Source organism: Cryptomeria japonica, chromosome 10, assembly GCF_030272615.1.
Source record: "Cryptomeria japonica chromosome 10, Sugi_1.0, whole genome shotgun sequence".
Taxonomy (NCBI): Eukaryota; Viridiplantae; Streptophyta; class Pinopsida; order Cupressales; family Cupressaceae; genus Cryptomeria; species Cryptomeria japonica.
In genome coordinates, this window is record NC_081414.1 from 470,286,741 (window position 1) to 470,300,661 (window position 13,921).

The 13,921-nt window shown below is 35.2% G+C and overlaps 1 protein-coding gene across 1 annotated transcript in view; it reads left to right on the forward strand.

Annotated features, from left to right (window-relative positions):
- LOC131063379 (long chain acyl-CoA synthetase 9, chloroplastic) overlaps nt 1-13,921 on the forward strand; it is a 79,355-nt gene that overhangs the window by 50,194 nt on the left and 15,240 nt on the right. The window contains exons 9-10 of the mRNA XM_057997180.2: nt 13,543-13,674; nt 13,765-13,899. Coding sequence (XP_057853163.1) covers nt 13,543-13,674; nt 13,765-13,899 — 267 coding nt within the window. The remainder of the gene's footprint in view (nt 1-13,542; nt 13,675-13,764; nt 13,900-13,921) is intronic.

Consider the following 13,921-nt stretch of genomic DNA (forward strand, 5'->3'; position numbering starts at 1 on the left):
CAATTCAATCTATATCAACCCATATATCATGAGCTATGGTTCACAAAAATGAAGCTCTCATGAGCATGAATTTTCTACATAGCACTCATTGCTTCTAGGTGATGGCACTCATTTGACTTGATTTATATCTTCAAAAAGGTTTTTCTGCAAAATTGGACTACATTTTGGAGGAAGTTGCCCAGGAATTGGGAAAAAATAGTTATGGTTGACCCTCTTTGATGCCCCCGTCCACCAAAATTATAAACTGAGCTATGAGTATGGTTTATATAGTAAAATTTATTTTGAATTTTTTTACTATAGAGATTCTCATAGAGGTCAAGGTTCACCTTGTGCATTTTGGTTCTGGTGTTTGCCGAATCATTCTATTTAGTAACATGATATGCTATGGTGACTTATTATCCTCTGCTGGTTTTTTTTTGCCTCTTGAATTTTTCTTTGTAAGTTTTGGGCGAGAAGTATGTGATTTTAGGTCAATTGCTTCTCTCTTTTGATAACCTGTTCTATGGCCTCTTTCTTATGCTGCAGTTGAAGATCAATACTCCCATCCTTATATGACACAACAATGTAGTAGCAAAAAGCTGGTGATTGTTTTGACCTCTTACAAGGTGGAGTTAAGAACAAGAAAATGAACAATCAAGGGTTTCTATAGGGTATATTGCAACTAAGAACTATTTTGATGGAGCATACCACTACGTAACAAGGAGATCTAATATCTAGCTGAAAACACTTGAATAAGAACAGATTTTGTGTTTGGATCGGTGCAAGTCCAACCAAGCAAACAATATAAATGATAAGTTATAAAATTTGCAATGGTAAGTGAGAATGAAGCATGGGGCATTACTGTTGGATATTTTGTCATTGATGTCAAAAGTTGATGATCAAGGTTGTGTAAATTTCGGAGGATTACTCAAAGTAATAGAGAATTGGAATGAGCTGCTTGCTTGCTTGAGCTGCTTGCTTGCTTTCTTGAGCTACTTGGTTGCTAGGTTGAGCTTCTTGGTTGCTTGGTTGAGCTATTCGGTTGCTAGGTTGAGCTACTTGGCTGTGTGTTTGAGCTACTTGGGTGTCAACTTGAGCTGACTGCTTGTCCACATCACTTGCCTGCTTGTCTACTCCTGAGTGACACATCACCCATGGAATATTTATTAATGCGATGGTCTGATTTTAGTGTTGAATCAGGCAGTCTGAAAGTTTAATCAGTACATGGTATAGTTGTGGCTTAATTCTTCCCATGCGATGAATACTAAATAAAGGTCGGGTGGCTCATTTAAATTTCTGACTTATAATGTCTTGGCAGCTTATTAACAGAACTGATGCATTTATCAAAAATCAGTTTAGCGGCTTAAAAAAGTATATTCTTCAGCAAGCATTGGATGAAGTCAAGTCGTGTTTTTAAAGGAGTCATGATTCTTCCTAAGCATTTTTTTTAAAACACCGACCTGTATTGGCTGAAAAACGTGTCATCGGGATTTTCTTTTATCAGTGTAGTGGGCTGTGAGACTTCTGACACAGCAATCTTCATGATTTCCTTGTTTTGCCATTGATGTTTGTGGCGTGATATATACTTGCCTTGCCTTAATTCTTTGGTGAATTTTTTTGGTGTTGGGTATGCTCACGTTGCTTTAGATGCATGTGTCATGTGAAATGGTGAATATAAGGAGGTAAAAATTATATCTTTTTGGTCTGCTGCAAGTTTATTTTTTGATATTTTAACTACTGTGGATACAAGGAGCATACAATGAAGTGAAGTATAGGGTGTGTAGGAGATGATCGTGCTAAGTTCAATACAGAGAAGAATTGTGCATAGTTTCTAAGGAGCCTAGCATTATTTTCAGAGTGAGGAGCTTATATTTGAAAGATACTTAATGGAGCTGCATACGTGAATATGATAGAGTTTTTGAATGTAAAATGTGAAGATCTTTCTAAAAGTTTCAGTAATAACTAATTTTTGAGTATGAAAAACGCTGGAGTAGGTGCTTAAGCTGATTGAAGTTGGTGTTTCAAGGGGAGTAGGTGCTCTCTGTGAGTTGGGTCTCGCTTTTGTAATTTGGGTTGGTGCCTGTTTGCTAATGAAAGTTTTGTGTGCCATGGTTTTTACCCAAAAGTGTTTTCCACGAGAAAATTGGCGTGCCTTGATGTCTTCTCTCTCTATGTTTTATGAAGTTTCATATTTTAAAATTTTTTTAAAATACTCGATTCACTACCCCCCTCCCCTCAGTATTTTCTGTGTGCTTTTCAATTACATGATAGTGCAATCACAAGATCTAATATCTTCATTTTTCAGATTTAAGAAATATAAAGGATAGGGTTAATGAATGCACTATTCACAATTTGCCACTTTTTGCTTGAACAACACAAAATGAGTGCAATATAGAAATATCAAAAGGCATAGTACAGAGCTAAGATGAAAATGACAATTAGTGATGACCAAAGCCATTACGTGCAAAAATGGTACTGATACAATTTAAAGAATTTACCCTACTAATGTAGGGCCTCTCAGATCTGCTCTATAGAGTAAGTCAAGAGACCACAACTGCTTTTCAAGTATTATGAGAGTGTGGTTTGAACTAGAGTGACTCCTTGACCAAATCCTACTGGTGGGTCCTTAAGGAATGCTTGTGAAAAATGTGATGTAATAATTTAGGGAGATGCATGGATGAGCAAGGTAGAAGTCCTTTATATGATTGTTGTATTGAATCTAAGAACTTTGCTATAAATTGTTGAAGATGAGCAATTAAAGCTACTACATATTGAGAAGAGGAGTTTTGTAGATGCCAAATGGTTCAAAATGGTTTTTGGGGGGTGACTATATATGGAATATAATAGATAGGAAGGTACATGTGACCATGTCTTGATTCTAAAAAGCAGGATCACATAGGCGGAATCTAAGTAAGCAAGCTTTTAATTGGGCCCCAAGACCTAAAAAATGGCTAAGTAGCATCTCCACATATTGGATCTTAGAGAGTAAGTTTAAATTACCAAGCCAATTTTCTCTCTCTAATCACAATGACTAAGTGGTGCTACTTGGAAAGCCCTAAACAATGGTTAAGTGACATCTCTGCTAAGCTACTTACTCTGTCTAATCAAAATGACAAAGTATGCTACTGGAAAAGTTGTTAAAGCACACTGAATTCATTAATTATTAGCAAGATTAGATGATGCTAGTTGGACATGGGCCTACAATGGTAGCAAATAGTTTTGAAGTGATTCGGACAACTTAAAGTCAAACATAGTTGAAGTAGATTTCTAAGAAACGGTACAATTTTGCCATTGACAAAATTGCAAGAAATTGGAGGGTGTTGGCTTCACTTGTGTTATGGTGGCTTCACAATTCTTTAGGGAATTTTACCTAAGTCATGATGATGGTTATGAAAAGTGCATGGTGGTTTTGCAATTAGATGGCTGTTTTGCTTGTGACAATCAAAGGAGGGGAATGGTTGCAAGCTATGACTTTCCTCTTCTAAATTGTCAGGGATAATTTTTCAAGTCTCTTCTCATTCAACATTGTATGAATACACTCTCAAGAGTGTTTGTAAAAAAATTTCATTTTATACTCTTTGTTTTGATTCTTTGAATTATAGATTGAGAGGTTATAGTTGAAAGCATGTTAGGGAGTTGTGGGCATCAGATTGTATAAATTCTAATTATGTTGACCATGGTAGTCTTTGTTTGAAAGAGTGGGGTTATAATTTTATTTCTTCTAGATAAAATAAGGGTTAAGGAACCCTCACCCACAAAATCAAAGGTAGACAAAAAGGCTTAGAAGCATAGAGATGGCTTAACCAAAATTTATTATGAAAATGTCACTAGAACCAATCTAGAATTCAAGAAATCAGCCTTCAAAACTCAACCAAAGAAGCACATCCTAAGCCTAAAAGGTCCAAAAATGCAGCTCAATCAGCACCACAAAAATCCAACATTTTGACATTGAAGCCCTAAGGATGAACCCTACCATGAGGTCAAGAAAGAAGAACCAAAGCTCGCTTGGGTATGTGCACAAAGATAGTGGCCAAAATGTAGCAAAAAATTCATTTAAAGCCATAATATGTACACATTCTAGAAAACATAACGTGGGTGCATTAAGGCTTAGGGGAATTCGTGGTTATCTTATTGAGTTCCTCCCATCAAGTATCATTTTAGTTTAACTATTTAATAGCTTATTTGATTTTTCATCTCTTTAGTAAGGATTTTCTTAAACCTGTTGTTTTGAATAGAGCAATCTGCCAGAATTGGCATTTCAACTCAATTTTAGTTTAGTAAGCTCAACCCCTCTTTGGATAGGGTTTAGTTTCCCCTTCATCCCCATTCAATTTATAATTGCAACCACATAATTCAATAATTAGGGTTTGTATATTACAACCTCTTATTAAGATACATATATATTTTTTAACATATTGCCTTTATTTCACTTTTCTTATTTATGATTTGATACAATTTTAATTGGTTTGCAAATCATCTTATTGTAATGGAAGATTGTGCCTGTGAAGTTCATGCAGTTACAGAAGAGCTTCTCCAATGCAAGTTATAACACGCTTTTATCTTGGAGTGAATGTTATCTCCTCAGCAACAGAGCCTCTCAAGTTGGAGTTATTTTTAGCAGCAAATTAATTTACAGCTCATCAAACTTGATTTACTAGGAAAGAATTGGAATGGAGCAGCAGATTAATCTTCACTCAAAAAATGATTTAACTTTTCAAAATTTGAAGTCACGGGCACGGAGATGATTAGTTCTCACAAGTTATTGGAAAAAGATTACCTCTAAAATACTGCGATCAATTTCAAGATTGAATTGTTGAACAAATCTTTAGATCAGATGCAACAAGTCTTCTGATTGAACCTCAAGATTCACGCTTTGTGATGTACAAAAAAATTAGTATACTCTTCTAAACTATCAACTACTCTTATCTGCCAGAAATTACATCACATACTCTCATCTTCCTGGGTACTCCTCGAGGGAAGTACACCCAGTCCAGCTCTGATACCGTAATAGACATTTTTGCATAGAAATTGGGAGCAGATTTTACACACCAAAATAATATGCTTCTGTTCTACTTCTGGTTTGTTATGAACTACATATTTATAGGATTTTCAGATCCTATATTATAGGAACCATCGTAAAAGGACTCTAATATATTGAGTTGTTTTAATAACTCAAACAAACAAACAAACCCAATTATTATTACTAACAATTATGGGAACTTTATGGCACAGTTTACAATTATTGAGTCAGCAATGCCATAACAATTTCTTCAACAATATAGTGATGGTAACGGTGAACTGTGAGCACTGAGCAGACAAAGTGGCAGGCTTTCATCACCATCTACCCAATCCAAATGTAAGTATATAGATGGCCACCAGCAACAATAAAAGCCAGAGAACCCCTTGAATATTAATGCATCATAGAACTGCATCTTTTGGACTTCTGACACCACTTAACTCCCATCTGAATTGTAAGATGGGATTCAACATTGCCCTCGATCTTGAGAACCATAACCAATCTAAATAGAGACTTTCACATGCTTGGCAAAATCCATTAAAGGCTTGGTGGATGGATGTTCAAACACCCATTCACTAATGTCTTAACTACATTTCTGCAGGTTTATAGAACCTCAAACACTTTTATATATTTTAATTTATGCTCACAAAATGATGACCACAAACTATTCATTGGCCAATCCAAACATCATTCATTACTTTCAGTGCCAACAAACAAACATCAATCATCGTGTTTTTACCACAGGGAAAGAAGAGGCTGAAGAGTTTGGAAATCTATCACAATAGGATCCCATAAAACAATATATAATCTGTATGGAAAATAACCTGCAGGTCAATTTGCATTCAAAACTCATGCAACCAATAATGTCATTCACGCAATAGTGTAACACAAGCAACAATGTCCTATAACTGAATTCCTTTGATACGAATTTTCAAACAACCAACCAAGATACGTTTACTAGACCCAATTGGGTGAGATGAAGTGGGGCCAACAATAACCCAACACCTTATTGCGTTTAAGACCAAGCTTCCATGATAAGGCATTCCTTTTGACAAGAATGCAAAAACATTGATTAATCCTTCCAAAGAAAAAAAGGTTTGAACTTTTAGAATCAAAACATGGGCATATAATATCACAAAACTTATTTCCAATGGTGAAAAGTGTAATTGACCCTCATAGCACTTACCTCACAGAAGAGAAGAATAATCTTAAATAGGCCAACTGCCATTATCATCCCGTTATTTGGCAAATTCCAGTTTATGTGGAATCTGTTGATTCTAGGCAATCAGATGTTAATCTAGTTACTTGAATTATAATCAGACTGAGAATAAGCAGAAATAATAATAAAAGCACACAACACAAGACACAAGTACCCTGGGAAAACCTCCCTCTTGGAGGAAAAACCCAGCATCAAAGATTCAGATCAGTTCCTTATTTATAAGCAGATTACATGAATCAGATTACTTATCTGATTGAGTGCCAATCTAGGGCAGACTGAACCTAGAATATGCAGCTGTAGTATGTCTTCAGAGAGAGCAGAATATCGACACCACTTGAAGAGGGAGATCACTGAAGTATAGCGCACCACCTTGCCCAGCAAGTTGTCCAATGGATTCGCTCTCTAACATGCCAGATTCGCTGACTGTTCTTGCATAAGGCTGATCACACTTGATAAGGATATGAGTTGTGTAGAATGAATCTTGTTTATATACAAGATTCATGCTCAAGTTTTCCCAAGTCGGCTTTTGCCAAATTCCCTTTATTTTACATATTTAATTTGCACTTTTGGTGCCCAAATTTGGGGCCTACATAACTTGTAAGTTGAGGCACGTTTCCTTTTAGGGCCCAGCCCTATTAGACATGAACCACACGTTACATTTGGGCCCAGCCCTATTAGATATAAACCACACGTTACATTTGGGCCCAACCCTATTAGACATAAATTACTTTAACTTATTACAATAAGATAATATTTTAATTGCCACACGGCATCATTAAAATATGGTCCGAACTAGTTAATCATTTCAACAGAATCCCTTAAAACAATAGTAGCCATAAGTGCCTACTTATTAAAAAACAAAGTCATGGTAGCAACTTGACAAGCTTAAAACTGAAAATTGCAAAATGCCTAGTAAAAAACATTAGTCTAGAATTTTTCCATTAAACCCTAGTTGATTAAGGTTATTAGAAATGCATTTAGTGCTCTACTCAAAGGTACCAAAGGGTTTACGAACCTACAAGTTTGGTTTACCACATTTCCTAGAGAGTGCCAAGTAAGTTGACACTTAGAATTAGTAAAGTTTTAGGTTTTGGAATCAATACATTAGATTTTAGGATATCTTGATAGTTCAAAATTTAGGATCAGATTTGAGACCTTAGGAAACGACCATAGCATTAGTGTTATGTTTTTAGTCTTATGAACCATAAATTTCCAGAGTTAGGAATGATAGGTTTTAGGGTTTATGAATAATAACCCAACACTTTTATTCTAATATATATTTTGTACATCATTAATGTCATTATTTTCATAGATACACACTTGCAGACACATACAACTATACATATACACATACCATGGTTTCCAGGGGACTTGTACATGTATTGATATGGGAGATTGGTATTGGTATTCGTACGTCTATTTTTGAATAATAGGAGATGGGGGTACTTGGAGATGCCATTTTTTTGATATAATTCAATAGATTATAAATTTGCAAAATTAGAACTGAAAATATCATGATGATTTCTAGTTTTTTCGATTTTTCTTTTCTTTTCATATGAAAACTCATGTTTTCTTAGTTTTTTTATTCTTTAAATGTAAAACCAAGGAAACGTTGGTGAGATGTCTCCTGCAAGCAAGGACATCTTTGTAGGCGGTTCTGGTACTAAAAATGCATCCCATTCCTCAAGATGCATCCTAAGGGGTTAGAGATGTGTCTCCCTACAACTATTACACATACATTTATACATATATACATACACATATATACACATATATACACAGTTACATTTACACATTTGTGAAGAGAGAAGAAAGGGAAGAGTAACCCTTCTTGCAAAGCCAAATATCTACATTACTCATTGACTAATGTAGACAAAATCCTTTACAAATGCCAAATTCCTTTCTTTTGTTTTATTCCATTTTCTAATAAATTTAAATGTTGGGTTTTGATCCATTTTGATTTTTGAAGGCATTGAAGTCGAATCTATGTTATTGGGTTCCTTGCGTTAGGGTCCCATTGTAGGATTGAATTGTAATGGGTTTTGGAGTGAGGGCAACAACACAAATAGTATGGCTAGGGTACGTCCTTGTTGCCTTTGGTACAACCTAGTTGTATTCAATGAGATTTATAAAAGAAGTCAAAACTAACAAAGAAAAAACCATACCACCAAGACATTTTCTGTAATTGCGTCATTACCCTTTACTAATGCCTATTCTTGAACACCCCTCACATAACAAACATATAATGTGAACGACAGATAACAACCAACTTTGGACATCTCCATGGTTGGAATGGAGAGCACTTATTGATCTTGTGTCTCCCCATGATTGGTTGACCTTTGGTCATAAAGAGCTCGTTATTAGTAAAGTGCCTTGTTTGTTTCAAGATCAAGAACAAGATTCTTTAGTTTCTTTTTTAATTTTGTTAAGATATAGCCCTCATGAATCTAATTGATGGTAAATCGGTTATTATCTGGAGAGTGATATATTAACAGAGCATACAGTTCGGAAATTAAACATAAACAAACTAATTGTTATGAACGGTTGCCTCCGTAGGGGCATGTCCATACGTGGCAGTTGCCACATATGGACATGTCCCTACGTAGGCAACCTTTCCTCTTGTATTTAAACCGGATTCAATGATGGAGACGATCAATAACTCACGGCAATCAGTCTTCCAGAATCGCTGTCATTATTCTTCGATCCATATTTCACAACAAATTTTATTTTTATATATATATAATAGGTTTATTGTATGTAGTATTAATTAATTTAACAAATAAACATTAATAAAACCATATAAATTTATTGTTAATTAATCTATTGTATATTTATTATCTATAAAATTATTAAATATTTATTTATTTTTCATATAGTTATACATGCTATGAATCATTTATAAAAATATTCTTGGTCGTGCCCATATAGCTATAAATAAAAGTATCATGATTTATTTATTAATCTTTATATGTAGTTATTATATATATACAAAAAATTTATGGGGGAGTTGGCCTTAGAAATGAAATATTTGCTCCTTGGGTTGGTGTGGTAGCATCACTAGGGTCAATGTACACTTTTCTCTCTCCAGTGACAAATGGGTTAGGTTTTTTGAGGAGTCAACACTTGATTAGAGGGTGTGATTTCTCAGATTATTTCAAGGATATGTCTCCACTCCATTTGCACCAATCCCTTTTCCTAGGACTTTCAAGTAAGTTTATAGTGCAACATTTCCTTCAGTTCCACCTTTTGAGGTGAGTTAATGGAGCCTAAGAGGAAAAGAAAGAATGTGTGTTCAGCTTCCATTCCAGTTATGGACATATTTAACTTATAGGCCCTTATGGTCATAACACGAGAATGGACTAGGTAGGCAGAGTGCAAGACATAGCAGGGGAAGAGGGTGAAGGAGGATGTGGTATGGTTAGATGTGAGATTCAAAAAATCTTTTGTATCCCCAATTTTTACTAGTCATTGGATATGCAGATTCAGACAATCCTGGCCTTGGAGAGATTGACTAGCACATTAATAGAATGCTTGGACAATGAAGACCATCATTTATGAGAGAGTCCCCACAGAGTTATATCAGAAGGATTGTCAGCCTGTTATCCAATGGAGGTGGGAGAATCTGAACTCTCTTTTACACATTTTGGCATATGTAATGAATCCATATGATACGTGAAAAGGCTTGGTACGGTTATAACCACTAATAAGGATGAAGTGAAGAAAGGCGTCACACAAGAAATTGTTTAGTCCAGATGAAGCATCGAAGAGTAGAATTGAGGGAAACAAATTGCTTAAACATGTTGGCTAGAAGAGTTATGCACAAATAGACAAGGTCATTGTGGCATGCGAGAGGCTTGATAGTTGTTGGTGAGTATACAGGCCTCCAAAATTGTTGCAACCACTTACCATTCACCTCCCCATGCAGATTTCTAGTTACTCTATTGTTGAGAGGAACTGGTTGACATATATCTTTATCCTCCCTGTTACAAGGAATAGACTTTTATCGAAGAAAGTGGAGAAGCTTGTTGTTATACACAATGCCTTGTGTCTAACTGATTGCAAGACAGCTCCTTACAAGGAGAGCCTAGCAGCATGATGGGATGTGGAGCTTGAGGAGCTAGCTTTGATTGATGAATACCAGGATGTGCAGTGAGCTTGGGTCTTGTTGTAGGAAGCATTTGATTCCAATAGTTATGGTGACGACAAACAATATCCGACTTATCCATTGGATAGTGACTCCAATTTGTGACCTTGTTGCTCGGTGTTCTTACTACCTATTTACTATGCATGATGCAACATTTCTTTTATTTTTGGGCATCTAATGGTATGAATCATGCTTCATAGTATGTCTGTGGTTATCAGAGTTAGTGTATCAGATGGATAAATATTATGGAATCAATAGACTCTTGTATTTTTAAAATCACAGCTTCTTTCGGTTTGTTTATGTTGCTAGTGTAAGGTATTTTTAAATTTGTTTGTATATTAAAAATTCTAATATGAATTTTAGTTTTTAATTTATTATTTTAATAGCTGTTCCTCCACTGTCTCCAAGCACCCCCTTGCCGCCTGTCTCTGTTATTCAAAGAAACACTGGAAAATATTAATTATGTGTAGCCGAGTTAATATCACAATATAGTTTCTGATAGAATTGAAGAATGAGAAATCCAAGACAGTGTGAGACAGATTGCAGATGGGGTTATATCAAAGTGAACACAGTGATTATAAGGATACTTCAAGATGATCTGTTCCATTTGCAGCAGAATTACACTTTGGTTAAGTTCATGCTTGGACTTAATCAGTATGTTCAATGCTTGTATATCATTGCTTTTGATTCTACTCATGAGCTGGTTACCATTCTAATGAGTATAGAAGACAAGATTCTTCCATGGCCTATGAAGATGTTTAAGAGTGCTTTTGGATTCAATTATGCATGTTTTTTGTATCAATGTTTTGGATCACACTCTGTGGTCCATCATTAGGATGAGACATAAAATATTATGGATCATGCAGTGTGATCTGAAACATTGATAGAAAAAAATACATATAAATGAATTCAAAAGCTCTCTTAAAAGTTAATGACATACTGAATTGAGAGTCAGCAAGGGACAATGACATGTGAGTGAGCTGTGATATTGGGAATAAAGTTTTTCCTTCTTTTCCTTCATGGAGATCACTTATTGCATGTGAGCCTTTTCTCCTCATAGAATATACCATCTTTAATGATTCTTGCAGGCAATTGATGAAACCTTCAATTGTTGGGAACCAAGACTGTCAATTGTTGGAATAGTTATTTCTGCTGATTGTATGGAATCCTGTTTTCAGGGAGTTCAAGGTAGGAGGGTTAGCTGACTCTGTGGTAGCCTACTTATGGCTGGTTTTTGGTAGAGCTAAAGGGCTTTCATGATCATGTTGGGAGACTTCCTTTTTTGAGAGACAGAGAGAGCTTGACAACTCATTTTTTAGGCAGTAGGCTATGTTGCAGACAGATAACTTCTCATGGTCCAATCACAATTTTGTTTTTGCTATGTTATAGTCCTTGCATGAGGAAATTGGGTTTGACATAACTCCAAATAAGAGGTGAATCTTGCAGAGGGCTGATGGGTTTCCCTTTGATAACTGTGCTGGCCTTAGAAGATTTGTTATCTTTTATGAGTGAATGAAAGAGTTTGTTTAGAATCCAGGTTATGAAATCCTTTTTCATTTATTTTAATTGTCCTTAATTTATTCTCATGAATCAGCTACATGAAAAACCACTGCATAATTTAATTGGAAGAATTTACTTGATCTTTATAAATTTAGATTTTTGTTGTCTTCACATGCCGAAAAATTCCTTAAATGGATTGGTGTGGTGATGTTGACAAGTGAGTAGTATTGCAGGTCTCAAATAAACTCCTGTAATTTATACGAGCTCATCCAATGACTGAAATTTTGAACAAAAATGTTTTGATTGCTCTCTAGTAAACAACACCAAAAGACCAAAATAAGGAATTAATTGGTAAATACCACTCAAGATAGAAGATCGTCTTTCCTTTTCTACATCTAAGAGTGATATGTGCTAGTGTTAGAAGACCAGGTAGAATACAATGAAAACAGTTAGAAACTTGCTCTCTCTCTCTAAGTGTGGTAAAACAACACTCAAATGGATGGTGTATTCCATAGATAACAAAAGATAGGGCCTGGTATTCTGTTATTTCACAAAACCCTTGATACTGCAGCATTAGTCAAAGGAAATATAGATTTCTTGGCCAAGCTTATGCATGAAATTCCATTGGCTAAGCAGCAAACAGAAATTTTGTTGTCTAAGAAAATTATATTCTAGCAAACACAAATGCCGTTGTCTAAAAAAATTATAATCTGTATGTACAGTAAATAGAGAACATCACATTTTGGTGTGAAAACCAATCATTGTGGAGTGAGCTTGTTGAGATGCTGGGATGAATGATATTGAATGAGACAGAAGATCCAATTAAGACCTGTAAATTACAAGACCTTTATATGTATGATCAAGGTTTGGAAGTATGTAATCTCTCTGACTGAATTGTATCCTGTTGTTCCCAGAGTTTTATTTAGTAGCTGATTCATGCTTATTGGAGATCTAGCTGTCCAAAAATAGATTGATTTGGCATCATGTGTTTTACAGAATAAGCAAGATTTTACAAGAACAATGCCAATACAGAGCATTGACAAATCATTGTCCTTCTGTGTGTTTCCTGGGGATAAATATTCTGGGTTGCTATGAAGTCTTTCTGTCAAAAGAATCATATCAATTGCCACAGAAGAAGAAGAAGAATACAAATGTGATACATGTCTCATGGCTAAAACTTGATTTAATAACAATAAATTGCGATTCTGGTTTGTTTCTCATGGGCATATCTACATATTTGGTTCCCTATGGTACTGCATATATTAACAATTTAGATGGAAAGACTTATGATTCCTTCCATATTCAAATTGAATGTCTCCCAAGCATTGTAATATTATTATAATCTTAAAGTCTCTTTCCTTGACCATACAGAAGGCTGTAGATAATCATCTAACGTATAATGCAGAATTTCTTGACATAATGTTTGTAGGATTTTCTCTGCTGCTTCTTGTTGTTTCTGTAGGTTAATTATTTCTTACATCCATTTCATATTGTACAATGCAAAATTTTATTGGCATGAAGCTTGTACAATTTTTCTCTGCGGTTTGTTTGCATTTCTTAAGATAATTAGATTCTGTCATCATTTCTATATTGTTTTCTTTGATTCTTATAATATTATTTTATTCCCTGGGAAACAGCTTCTTTTGATTTTATAAGTTCTAATAGTGTTTATTGCTTCTCCAGCTGATTGATTGGGAGGAAGGTGGATACTTAACGGGAGATTCACCAATGCCTCGAGGAGAGATTGCTATTGGTGGTCCCAATGTAACACTAGGATATTTCAAGAACAAAGAAAAAACTGAAGAGGTGTACAAGGTGATTGAATGCTGGAACTCAACTTATCATTTTGATTGCAAATTGATTATCACTGTAGTTCTAATCCTAATTTGGCTTTCTTTGGAGAAGGTGGATGAACGAGGAATGCGATGGTTTTATACTGGAGATATTGGCAGATTTCATCCTGATGGCTGCCTTGAGATTATAGATCGGAAAAAGGACATAGTTAAACTACAGCATGGAGAATATGTTTCCCTGGGCAAGGTATAAGTAATGGTTTTGCTGA